Raw genomic sequence first — 14,323 nt, 5'->3', positions numbered from 1 at the left:
TTAAATTTAGAATGAATTATGCAAACCTTTTAAAAGTTTATTTGAAAACTGAAGGGTTGGAGCAAGTACTAACAAAGTCAGACATGTACAAACACATTTACAGTTTAAGTGTTATGTTAACCAGAACCCCTACAAGGCAAAAGGTGGCCTAGCTGGATTACACACAGGTGCCATAAATGGAAGAAACCAGGTAACATCTAAGAAATTAATAAAATGGGCCAGAAGGAATAAAGCTGGGGGTAGAGATAAGTATGGACCAGAAAGTCAAAATGACTTGATAATCCTCCACATCTTAAGGAGCAGATTATCCACAATCTTGAGTCAAGGGACTGCTGAGAATGCAGATGTAGATAAGAATCCACCTCTTTACTGGAAATCATAAATCGAAGGTAGGGATCCTCTAAAAAGTAATAAAACTGTTGCTAACTAATCCAGCTCTCTCTGTAGATAAGAGTGCATTTGTATATCTTAAGAACTAGAGGGCCCAAAGAAGTGACTAGAGGCCAACTCTCACCTTTAATTCATTCTACAAATCTTTCCCTTCTAAAATACAGGACTGGGAATTCCCTGGCTGTCCAGCTGTTAGGACTCCATGCTCTCACTGCTGAGGGCCTGGGTTCAGTCCCTGGATGGGGAACTAAAAATCCCACAAGCTGCATGGTGCAGCCAAAAAAAAAAAATTATTTAAAAATATATAAATAAAATACAGGACTGTTTAATTCATTCCACAAAGACTTATTGAATGTTTATTTTTCCAGGCATTGTGTTGATGAAAGAGGTTACCAAAGTGAACAAGACACAGTCCCTATCCCGGAGGATGTATAGCTTAAGGGAAAAGACAAACACCTAAGTAGAAAGTGGTAAAGTAATGTGGTCAATACATTTATGCCGTGTGTTCTGATAACGGAGGGGATCACTCACTTAGCCCAGCCCAGAAATAGGTCAGGGAGAGAAATTACGGTTACTATGTTGGATATGAAAGGATACCTGAGCTAGATCTTAAAAAATGAGAAGTTAGTAAAGTAAGTAACAGAGAAAAGAACATTCAAGAAAAGGGAACAAATAATAGGAGCAAAGGATTGAGCATGAAACAATCCTTTGATGTATGATAAGAGGGTGAGGTATGAGGTACCACTGGTAGATTATTATTATTATTCTTAGAATGTAAGGATAGAGATGCTGAGGGGTAGGAGAGGAGACTGACAATGTACAGGTCAGATTATGGAGGGACTAGAATGCCACACAAAGATTCTTAAACTTTATCTTGTAGGTCATGGGGAACCACTGTTAAGTGGAGAATGATACAGAATCACATTTCACATAAGTCACTCTGGCAACACTGTGGTGGATGAATCTGAGAGGGAGCAAGATTGGAGGTCGGGGACCAGTTAGTAGACTACTGAAATAGTTCAGGAAAGAAATAATGAGGTCCTGAACTAACAAGTGACCTTCTAATAAAAACCCCAATAATCCAGGATGATCAAAGTGTAGTAGAAGAACAAAAAACTAATGCATTGATATATATGTGAACATACAATACATAATATTTATATATCACATATATTTTTATATGTACATATATATATGCTTTTTTGCTACTATTACATTACATTATAGATTGTGCCTTTCTACATTAATCAAAAAGGACAGGTAATTCCGTGGTGGTCCAGTGGTTAGGGCTCCTCACTTCCACTGCAGGAGGAACCGATTCGATCCCTGGTTGGGGAACTGAGAGCCCGCAAGCTGTGGTGCAGCCAGGAAAAAAAAAAAAAAAGGACAAAGAATTTACGAAAACAAAAAGGAAAAGGGAAGCTACAATTCAAAGCATTCTATTTATCGTAGAACTAGCAATTAATAATAAATTGTTTAAAGACACAGACCTACTAGAGAATGGACTTGAGGATATGGGGAGACGGAAGGGTAAGCTGTGACAAAGCGAGAGAGAGGCATGGACATATATACACTACCAAACGTAAAATAGATAGCTAGTGGGAAGCAGCTGCATAGCACAGGGAGATCAGCTTGGTGCTTTGTGACCACCTAGGGGGGTGGGATAGGGAGGGTGGGAGGGAGGGAGACGCAAGAGGGAAGAGATATGGCAACATATGTATATGTATTACTGATTCACTTTGTTATAAAGCAGAAACTAACACACCATTGTAAAGCAATTATACTCCAATAAAGATGTAAAAATGAAATAAAATAAAATAGTTACCCCCAAATGAGTTATTTTACTGGAAAAATAAATAGAATTCTGCTAGAAATTTAAATTTAGAAGGAGGAATATTATTTAAAATGTATCCCATAAAGCATCTGAAATCAAGAACATTATCAGATTTCTCAGAATAATTTATTAACAAAGAAAATCTATATACTAGATCTACATAAATTAAAAGCAATAATATAATTTAATAAAGAAAACAACATGACCTTAGTAACAATTTATTGTGAACCTACCTTGCCATGTGTACCATTTACTATTCATAAATCTTAGTGAGGTAGGACCACTATATTCATTTTGCAGATGAGAAAATGAAAGCTCAGATAAGTTTACTTACCTAATAACCAGGACTTAAAGTTTGTCTGATTTTAGATGTCTGGTTTACATGTAGCCACATGTAAATAAGACTGTAAGCATTTCACAAGAATATTTTTATTTCACAAATACAGCACTTCATATCAGAAAGCCAAGATTAGGTTTGGGCAATAGAGCTAACACTGGGGTCAAAGAGAACTTGGTTTATATCTAGACTTTACCCCTTACTAGCTGTGAGAATCTGAGTTAACTTCTCTGAGTTTCAACAAGCATAAAAGAGGTTAGAAGCCTTCAAAGTGTTCCTGCAAAGATCACAAAGTAACCAGTCCAGGTAAGTAATCAATTAATAGTAGCTAATGCTATTATTCATAAATCAATAAAATGTATAAATAAAACTAATACACTGCATTAAAATTGAAATAAAAAATTAATTTAGGAAAAGAACACCCTTTCCCCCTGCTATGAATGTTTCTTTAGCCGTAATAGGCATATTATTTACAATAGAATACCTAACTCATAAGAATATATAGTCAACTCTTGATAATCCAATAGCATATTAACTGGTTTGCAGTTAATCTGTAATTAAAGTGCCATAGTAACCCAGCTTTTCCTCCCTTGTTAGAGACAAGTTGGTTAGGAACCTGTGATGCCCAAACTCTTCCCTCAACCACACATACACTGTAGCTCCCAAATCCCCACCACAGCATTTCCACCCCAAGTGCTCTGGTCCCTGCCTTGGCACTTCAAATCCCACTGCTCGGGAAAGCTGAGAGAGGACTGGAATAATCAGTACTTGCCACCACATTAGTGGGTCCCCTAGCGAATAATTCTTCCTACATTTTTTGTGATATTTGTGACGTGATCCTCACTCCCCTGTAACTCTACCACTTACGCCAGTTAATAGCTGACAATATTGAAGAAGTATAACTTAGAAATCTGTGAGCAACTTTAAACCATTTTACTTGATTTTGTATAGCACAGGGAATTCTACTTCACTTCACTGTACAGTAGAAACTAACACAACATTGTAAAACAACTATATCCCAATTAACAAAAAAATTTGTTTGCAAAACAAAATAAATTCTTGCCATTATATAACCATTTTAAGTTATATGTTTTTAGTTGGCTTAAATAGTTCAATACTAACTATAATATTTAGTTACTATTAAAATTCAATACTAACTATAATATTTAAAATATTACTTAAATGATTCAATACTAACTATAATATTTAGTTACTACTACTAAATATTTTAATAGTTTAGTATTTTAATAGTTAAACTTAGTGATATCACAAAGAATTAAATAATAAACCCCAGGTAAACAGTCCCTGAGGCCCAAGTTAACACTGTATAAATACTGCTATGTATCTATATATTATACTTCATAAAAATATTTTAAAAATTACCTTGGTGTTCTTCTAAATCCATGTCAAGTTGTCTAATTTCTTCATTAAGCTGATTTATTTTTTCTTTTATATCTGTTAACCTGTCGAAAATATTATTTAATGAATTTATGGCAGACAATTTAGATATTCAGTAAAAACATTTGGTGATGATGTTATGAAATCTTACATCTTTTTGAATCTGCAGAAACAATATCAATAAATAATATGCTTTATTCTGAGGACAATACTATAAATTTGAGAGAAAAATCTTTTTTCATGATTCGCATTTAGAGTACAAGTGTGTTCTGAGAATGCTGGCTTGCCTGACTTCAACAGTAGACCCTTCCCCCACAGCCATCTTTTGAGCTTTACTTGTGATATTAAGAAAATAAAAAATCTTTAGCAACCTTCTTTTTGTAGGTTTATATAAACTAAACTAAGTTAGCAAGTTTGTCTTAAAAGTTAGAAAATAAGAGAAAATTTACCATTGAGAGAAGATTATATGGGTTAAAATTTTAACAAAAGCAGTTGTACTTATTACAAAGCTATAGTAATCAAGACAGTATGATACTGGAATAAGGATAGACATATCCTTTTAAGGATAGACAATGGAATAGTATTGTGAGCCTAGGAATAAGACCCTGTATCTATATACAATTGATTTTTGACAAAGGTGCCAAAACAATTAAACAGAGAAAGAACATTAAATAATATTTCTTGAAAGAATATTTCAACAAATGGTGCTGGGATAACTGGATATACACAAGCAAAAGAATAAAACTGGACTCCTACCTCATACCATACACAAAAGTTAACTAAAAGTGGGTCATAGATCTAAACATAAGAACTAAACTATAAAACACTTAAATAAAAAAAACATAAGCATAAATCTTCAAGAAATTGAACTAGGCATTGGTTTCTTACATATGACACCAAAAGCACAGACGACAAAAGAAAAAAATAAACCAGATATAATCAAAAATTAAAACTACTGGGACTTCCCTGGTGGCACAGTGGTTAAGAATCTGCCTGCCAATGCAGAGGATACAGGTTCGACCCCTGGTCTGGGAAGATCCCACATGCCCCAGAACAAATAAGCCTATGCACCACAACTACTGAGCATGCACTCTAGAGCCTGTGAGCCACAACTACTGAAGCCTGCACACCTAGAGCCCATGCTCCGCAACAAGAGAAGTCACTGCAATGAGGAGCCCGGGCACCGCAACAAAGAGTAGCCCCCGCTCGCTGCAACTACAGAAAGCCCGTGCACAGCAATGAAGACTCAATGCAGCCAAAAATAAATAAATAAAATAAATAACTTTATTAAAAAAATAAAGTCTTAAAAAAAATTTTTTAACTTTTGTGCTTCAAAGGACACCATAAAGAAAGTGAAAAGAAAACCCAAATAATGGAAGAAAAATTTTGCAAATCATTTATCTGATAAGAGACTTTATTTAGAATATATAAAGAGCTCTTACAATTCAACAATAATAAATAACCCAATTTAAAAATGGGCAAAAGCACAGGGAGAAAGCTTTGCGATGACCTACAGGGGTGGGATAGGGAGGATGGGAGAGAGGCTCAAGAGGGAAGGGATATGGGGACACATGTATGCATATGGCTGATATGGCTGATTCGCTTTGTTGTACAACAGAAACTAACACAGTATTGTGAAGCAATTATACTCCAATAATGATCTATAAAAAATAAATAAATAAATAAATAAATTTTTTAAATGGGCAGAGAATGTGAATAGACATTTCTCCAAAGAATATATATATATGACCAATAAGTACAGGAAAAAAAGTGTAACATCATTCATTAATCATCAGGAAAATGCAAATCAATGATACCACTTCACACCTACTATGATGGCTACACAGTAATCAAAAATGACAGATAATAACAAGTGTTGGTGAGGTCATGGAGAAACTGGAACACTTATACACTGCTGGTGAAAATGTAAAATGGTGCAGCTGCATTGGAAAATAGTCTGGCACCTCCTCAAAAAGTTAAATATAGAGTTACCGTATGAACCAGCACTCCTAGGTAAATTCCACTCCTAGGTAAATACCCAAGAGAAGTGAAAATATATGTCCACACACAAAAACATGTACACGATTGTTCATACCAGCATGATCCATCACAGCCAAAAAATAGAAACAATCCAAATGTCCATCAATTAATGAATGGATAAATAAATATGGTATAGCCACACAAATGGGATACTATTTGGCAATAAAAAGAAATGAAATACTGATACATGCTACAACACAGATGAACCCTGAAAACATTATGCTAAGTGTAAGAATCCAGCCACATAGGACCATATGTTGTATGCTTTCATTTATATGAAATGTCCAGAACAGGCCAATCTACACAGACATAAGGTACAGTGGTTGCTTAGGGCTGGGAACGGGGGATGAGAGGTATGATGGTTAAGGGGTATGGGTTTCTATTGGGGTGACTGAACTGTTCTGAAATTGACTGAGGTGGTGGTTGCACAACTCTGTGAATATAATAAAAAACTCTGAATTGTACACTTTAAATATGTGAATTGTACGGTATGTATTATATCACAATAAAGCTGTTTTTAAAAAGCAATTATACTATGTAATGGCTCTTAACTAAACATTCAAAGAATTATTTAAAGCTATAAATAAAACTGAAAGCTGCATCAATATTGTCAGTGTGAATCACAGAAAAAATGACTGCAACAATATGCACCTCTTACACATTTAGAATGCAATTTAAAGGATGAGAAATGAATGTAAAATGTCCTAGTGTAAAAGTACTTACTGTCGCTCCATGCTGGCTATTTCCTGATTATCTTCTTTAACCTATAAAGGCATGAAGAGAAAACAGAATTTAAAGAATTACTCATTGTTAGGCTATCTTAAAGAGATTTCCCTTCTAGGGTGTGTACTAAAATATCAAATCTAGTCGCTTTAAACTTATTTCTTGAAATTCAGCCTTTGAAGTTAAAAGGAACATCATTAGGGAACTATTCACAGATTTTTCTTTCCTTCTCAAAGGAAGAGTGGTGACTGATAAATATCCATACCTATCCACGTGGCACCAAGAAGTTAACACATCTTCAGGCCTGGATCAATTTACATAAATATCTAAGACTTTTGAGCCTGTCTCCCCCGCCCTGCTCCCCCTGCTCCCCACCCCCAACCCACGCACACGGTAGGGCTGCCAGATTTAGCAATCCCCGTTACATTTGAATTTCAGAAAAACAATGAATAACTTTTGTGGTATGTATTTGGAATATACTTATTGTCCTTACGTGTATATTTATTCTAAAAGATTATTCACTGCTTATCTGAAATTCAAATTTAACTAGTCATTCTGTATTCTATCTAGAAATTCTATACCAAGATCACACTCTTCGTCCCCTGCCTTCAATGATCTCTTTCCAAGGAACTTCAGAGATTCTAGATTTTGATACCTTTCTAGAATGATTCTAACACTTAAATAGCTCCTGAGTTGATCCCCAAGGTTCCTACAAACCCACTGGATTCAATCTAAGACCACAAAGGAGTCCCATTTGTAGGTTCCTGACTAGAGGTGCTCCCAAATATATAGGCTCCTAAGGGCTGTATATTTAGGGTGTCTCAGGATAAACAATAGGCTAAACTAAAGCGAGCCTTGGGACAGTAAGAAAGCTACTGAACACATGTGACATAACATGGTGACATACTGTGATTTCACAGGACATTTTAATTCCATTCACTTCATGGTGGCACTGATAGAAATAACCACACAAAGTCGTCAGCCTTGGGGCACTTCATTTTCTAAATATGAGGCCCAAAACAAATAATGGAATACATCTTCAATAAGATTAATTATTTACTGACCAATAAGAAGAGTTTCAAGTTTTTCTTATAAGGATCCAAAACATGAAAAAATGACCAAAATATGCATGAAGACCATATAAAATTAGGATTTAAGCAAAAAAAAACCAAAAAAACCAGTTTATTTGAGAAATGACTTTTACCTAGATCTTCTTAGTCAAGCAGTTCATATTAATTTAGATGGAGTTCACTTTTCACTGTTTTTTAAGAAAAACGTATTAGTTTTCTGTTCAATTCATATGCCTTAAATAAAACAGACTGATACATTTACCAAATCCTGACATATTAAAATACATATGTTTGTTTTTCCTACCTGCTTAAGTAATCTCTCTCTCTCTTCCATTGGGGATCCCATGCTTTTGTCTTCCGCAATCATTTGATCTCGATGGGACTCCAACTCATAAAGTTTTTCATGCAACAATACAGCCTCCTGTTTTACCTGGGAGTGTGCTATTTCCTGAAGAGAATTAAAATAATTTTAGTATTTTATCAAAAACTATTCAAATAGTTTTCAGTTTATAAGACTAAGGACAAATTTAAACTACCAGCATCTTTAAATAGAGATATCAAGAACCTAGAGTACTCAATAATGCTACAAAGTACGTTTCTAAACACTGAAGAATAAAAATAAATCCCTATATACTTTCATAAGCAATTTTCAGTCTAAGGTTCACAAGAAGGTGGTAGCTTTAGTTTATTTTCTAAATATAAGACCTAAACAAAGATAAAGACATCTCTACCAATGGGAAGATAATAAAGAAAATGTAACGATGTATGTATAACTTTAACCACAAAACCCAATCCAAAATCCAAGGAACTGATCTCTAGAGGGAAGATATTTTCCCCTGAATAGATCATATATATGCTTTCCTACAAGTTTATGGGTTGAACTATATCCCCCCAAAATGTATGCTGAAGTCCTAATCTCCAGCACCTGTGAACATGACCTAATTTGAAATGGAGTCTGTGCAGATTTAATCAAGTTAAGATTATCTTGAGGTCATTAAAGTGGACCTTAATCCAGTATTAACTGCTCTTTATTAGAAGAGAGGAGATAAAAAACAGAGACACCCGAGGAGAATGCCATTTGATGATACAGGTAAAGAATGGAGTGACGTAGCTACAAGTCAAGGAACAAATGCCAAGGATTGACAGCCAGCACCAGAAGCTAGGAAGAGGCAAGGAAGGATTCTACCTAGTGTCCCAGAAGAAGCAAGTCTTTGATTTTACACTTTTAGCCTCCAGGACTACAAGAAATTTCTGTTGTTTTATGTCACCCAGTTTGTGATACTTTATTACAGCAGCACTAGGAAACTAATAGACATGAGTAGTAAAATTATCATGTATTCACCACTGTTCTACTGTTCACAAAGAGAAAATAAGTGATGTGATAATTTTAAAAGATAACCAAAAGAGCTAGTGTTGGTGGTAGTGGTGATGATGATGATGAAAATGACATTTGAAGCTGTTATTTATTGAGCACGTATTCTGTGCCAGGCACTATACTTCATATTTTTTATATACTATCTCTAACACTCAAAGCAACTCTGTAAGATAGTACTATCATCTCTGTTTTACAGATGAGAAAACTGATGATCTGATATCTAAATAATTTTTCTAAGTTAACAAAAATAACATTTAATCATGAAAAACAAAAGTTAATGATATCTGAAACCAGGCTCACAGTATGAACAATATTTTTAACAGGGGAGACCTCCTCCCTTTTGAAAGCAAAAGAGAAGGAATCTTAAAAAAAGGAAAAAGTGAACAAGAGGAAATGTTTGAAAGTCCATAGGCAAAGGGCTATATACACAGCTTAAGTAATGTATTAGCTTCAGGTGAAAAGGCATGATAATAAAATACCGATAGAAAAAATGCAGACATTTTGATGTATCCCTTTTCATAGTACCTCCCCCGTCCCTTTTGCTTAACCACCTATAGACATGTTCATCATTGCATCTTGATAAAACCACTCCTGAAGACTCAAGCTCATGTTGATCTTTCACCTGATTTTTTTCACACTCCTATGCTGAATCAGCAATACTTAGCACAGTAGGGAGCATACAGCAGATATGCAATAAACACTACTTGATTGATATTTGACAAAATGTTATCTTGAAGAACAAATCTTCACCCCCCCACCAAAAAGACCCACAAAGGAATCCAGCTAAAGTTAAACAGAATTAGGATCTACATTTTCATTTGAGAATACTGTAAATTTTTTAAAATTCATGTAATTTTAGGCATACATGTACTAATGCCAAAGTAGAGTGGCATCAATAGAAACACTAACTCCAAGGTTATACCCTACACCTCTTCCTGTGGAAACTAAATCTGCCAATGAAATAAGACCTAACTCTCTCCTACACACCCTAAAAAAAGATAGTGAGGAATTCTGAAAGCTGGCTGTATTAATACTATATAAATGCAGTCCTTATTCCTTGAAGCATATTTTTATTACCATAGAGATCAAAAAAAATAAAAATTCTGTGTACCCACATGCAGACATATGGATATAGAAAATCATCTTAATATTTTTAAGCAAACTAGTTTTTTCAATAGCAAATTTCCAAAAGAATGATTACAAAATACTCATGGTTTATTTCTTTTGCAAGCTAGGTGAAAGCAGTCATGTCAATTTACAATTGTTACTAATCCTATCATCGTTATAGCTACCTGAGTACATAGGAAATCAAGAAAGGCAGGCAAGATTTGATGTACAGACAGTGGGAAGGTAGTTTGCAGAAAAAGAATACATTGGCCAACAAATATATAAAGAGATACTCAACTTTTTGTATAAATAAACGAAAATTAAAACAAGATACTAATTTTAAACTATTAAACTAGTAAAAATGGAAAAGATGGATGGATAATGCAGCTGTTAATGAGTACGGGGGAAATAGGCACTCTCATACATTGAGATAGTAGAAAATGGAACTTTTTTGGAAGGCAATTTGGCAATGTTACACGTTTTAGAAGTTTGTACCTTCCGACCCAATGCAAAAAATTTATCTTAAGATACACTCTTAGTAACTTTGCATAAAATGTGTTTTCACTACAGCATTGTTTTATAATCTCAATAAACTATCAATATAAACAACCTAGTCATCTACAAGGCTGTGCTATATATAGTCATACAATGTAATACAATGCAGTAATTTCAAAAAATGAGAAAGATATCTTAAGAGCTGACATGAATAGACATTCAAGAGAGAATGTTACGTTAAAAAAAAAAACCCTGCAGACAGCATATCCAGTGTACATCGCACTTAAGGCTTTTCTCAACAGTAAAATGAAGGTAGGATTATAGGATTGCTATGAAGATAAAATGACAATGCTGGTGACATATGTAAAGAGCTCAAAAAAAGTACATAGTAATCATTCAATAAATGTGAGAGCAGTTCTGTCTGGAAAGAGGGAAAAGAAATAGGCATTTTTACTTTCATCATATTCAATTTTTTAATAAAAAACATGTTTTGTGAATTTAAAAACGCTTTAAATAAACAAATAATAAAACAAATGCAAGCTTTTACATCTTTAAAGTAATGAACTGACTTCTCCGTCTTCACTTGTCTTTAGTCTCTTGCTTGTATGTTTTCTTTTTTTAACATCTTTATTGGAGTATAATTGCTTTACAATGTTGTGTTAGTTTCTGCTATATAGCAAAGTGAATAAGCTATATGTATTTTAAGGAACCTCCATACTGTTCTCCATAGTGGCTGTATCAATTTACATTCCCACCAACAGTGCAAGAGGGTGTCTTTTTCTCCACACCCTCTCGAGCCTTTACTTTCCTTTGCTGTGCAAAAGCTTTTAAGTTGCATTAGGTCCCACTTGTTTATTTTTGGGTTTTTTTTTCCATTCTCTAGGAGGTGGGTCAAAAAGGATTTTACTGCGATTTATGTCACAGAGTGCTCTGCCTATGTTTTCCTCTAAGAGTTTTATAGTGTCTGGCCTTACATTTAGGTCTTTAATCCATTTTGAGTTTATCTTTGTGTATGGTGTTAGGAAGTGTTCTAACTTCATTCTTTTACATGTAGCTGTCCAGTTTTCCCAGCAGCACTTATTGAAGAGCATGTCTTTTCTCCATTGTATATTCTTGCCTCCTTTATCAAAAATAAGGTGACCATATGTGCGTGGATTTACCTCTGACGCTTTCTATCCTGTTCCATTGATCTATATTTCTGCTTTTGTGCCAGTACCATACTGTCTTGATTACTGTAGCTTTGTAGTATAGTCTGAAGTCAGGGAGCCTGATTCCTCCAGCTCCGTTTTTCTTTCTCAAGATTGCTTTGGCTATTCAGGGTCTTTTGTGTTTCCATACATTGTGAAATTTTTTGTTCTAGTTCTGTGAAAACTGCTATTGGTAGTTTTAAATTACCATTAGATTTTGTGTGCCTCAGCAAGGCAGAATGATTTTTGTACAGGGTAGGTACTCAGTAACTGAATCTGCTTTCTTACTAAACTAAGATATTCGCAGTCCTGAATAGGAAAAAAAATTATTAAATTTCTATTAGTAAACTACTAAATAAATATGTACCTGAATGAGTTCCATTAATATATTTAACTGAATTTTCTTTTGTAGCTGAGTAATATGAAAACTTTTACTTGATTTTTACTTACAGATTCCAAGCTCTCTTTTTTCATGTTCAGTGAATCTAGTTGTTGCTGAAGTGTATCTAATTCCTAAGAAGAAGGAAAAAAAGCAAATATATAGGCAAATTACATTAAGAATAATTTCTTTCTCAACATTTCAAATACAGATGTGACAAAGTAAATTTTGTAAATGTTTTCAACCCATATCTTAAAATCTGACTAGAATTTATTAACATTCATTATTTCTATTTTTGCCAACTTCTTTCATTATTACTAAAAACCTTGCCAAGATCTACCTTTTAAAATACTTATGAGCTTTTTAAAGGGAGCCAGAACTTTTCACAGTGAATCATCACTGTATTCTGAGAATATCAAATATCAGAAGACTTCAAATTAATGATGGTACTGTTTAAAGTTATAATTTTTATTTGTCTTTTTAACCATGTTTCCATATCTTTTGCCTATTTTCTTTTAAGGCCAAGACCTGTAGCCATTTATATGGCTCACTCTTAGGGATAAGACCCTTGAACTGTTTATAGTTGACCCCTGAATAAGACAAGTTTGAGCTGCATGGGTCCAATGACATGTGGATTTTTTTCAAGAAATACGTACTACAGTACTACTCAATCCATGGATGGTGGAACCTTCAATACTGAGGGTCAACTATAAATTATACACAGACTTAAACTGCACAGGGGTCAGTGTGCCTAACACCCAAGTTGTTCAAGGGCCAACCAGACCCATTCGAACACCCTGTGTGATATTAGCTATATTTTGATAATATTTTGGCATTTTTATAATATTCTTTCATCAATGTTTCATTATATGTTATAAATTCTGTCTCAAATAAAAAGTTATATTAAACTTTCAATAAAGGATTATCTGAGAAACTAGAACTACATTCATTATTAGCATTTGCAGGGACTAATTCTCTGTTAACTGGTTAAGGGATATCTGGACATGAAAGGGCACTACCTTGTAAATCTGAGTCACCACCATGACTGAATGTTGAGAGGATTCTCAATAATCCCTCAGTAGGCATCCAAATTTCTTATTTAAACACCATAATTAGGGGACAAAAGCTGTTCAAATTAAGGACATAGCAAGTAAACGACTTGCTGTTTATTAGGAAGGAAGAAAAGGAAAGAAAATAAATATCCATATGGCTCTGGTGTAGGAGGACTTTTAATGTTTTCATTAAAAGTTCATTAAAAAACAATTGTTTCATGTATCTTTATGACCTGCAAAAATGAATGATGCATAGAACTGAATAACAGAGTAAAAGCTAGGTCATTATGCAACATAAGAAAACGAAATTTTCTAGATCAGTGCTTCCTAAATTCAAATGTCCATATGAATCATCTTGTTAAAATGAAGACTCTGATTAGTAGGTTTAGTCAAGCTCTCAGGGGATGCCAATGCTGCCCACCTTCAGATCACCTTTTCAGTAGTAAGACTGCTATATGCCCAGCACACAGTAGTAATTAGTATTACCTGCAACAATTTCTCATTCATGGTTTTCATTTCTATATACTTGACTTGTTTTTCTGGAGGCATATTTTTGATAATGCCCTCTGCTGCTTGTTTTTCCCGTTCAGTTTCTTCTTCTACACTTCTAATTTGTTTTTCCTTCCTGAAATCAAAAGTATACAATATTCCTCTTAGAATATTGAAGGGAAAAATCAATTAACTTTACTCTGTCTCAATTAAATAGGATCCTTAAAAGTTATTTAACCATAGTTTGTGATCTAAAAGTCCTTATAGATGTACACAAAAATTTTATTTGACCTGTACAAAATTTGGCCCCATCAACACAGACTTATTGGGACTTCCCTGGTGGTGCAGGGGTTAAGAACCCGCCTGCCAATGCAGGGTACACGGGTTCAATCTCTGGTCCAGGAAGATCCCACATGCTGCAGAGCAACTAAGCCCGTGAGCCACAAC

The 14,323-nt window shown here is 34.4% G+C and overlaps 1 protein-coding gene across 3 annotated transcripts in view; it reads right to left on the bottom strand.

Annotated features, from left to right (window-relative positions):
• IFT74 (intraflagellar transport 74) overlaps positions 1-14,323 on the bottom strand; it is a 90,311-nt gene that overhangs the window by 37,022 nt on the left and 38,966 nt on the right. For all 3 annotated transcript variants that reach the window (XM_024754757.1, XM_024754740.1, XM_024754748.1), the window contains 5 exons: positions 13,874-14,012; positions 12,407-12,469; positions 8,097-8,240; positions 6,723-6,763; positions 3,945-4,024 (listed from right to left, as the gene is read on the bottom strand). In XM_024754757.1, coding sequence (XP_024610525.1) covers positions 3,945-4,024; positions 6,723-6,763; positions 8,097-8,240; positions 12,407-12,469; positions 13,874-14,012 — 467 coding nt within the window. The remainder of the gene's footprint in view (positions 1-3,944; positions 4,025-6,722; positions 6,764-8,096; positions 8,241-12,406; positions 12,470-13,873; positions 14,013-14,323) is intronic.

The sequence above is a fragment of the Neophocaena asiaeorientalis genome, unplaced genomic scaffold, assembly GCF_003031525.2.
Source record: "Neophocaena asiaeorientalis asiaeorientalis breed wild unplaced genomic scaffold, Neophocaena_asiaeorientalis_V1.1 scaffold379, whole genome shotgun sequence".
NCBI lineage: Eukaryota > Metazoa > Chordata > Mammalia > Artiodactyla > Phocoenidae > Neophocaena > Neophocaena asiaeorientalis.
This window is presented reverse-complemented; position numbering and strand designations above follow the sequence as displayed.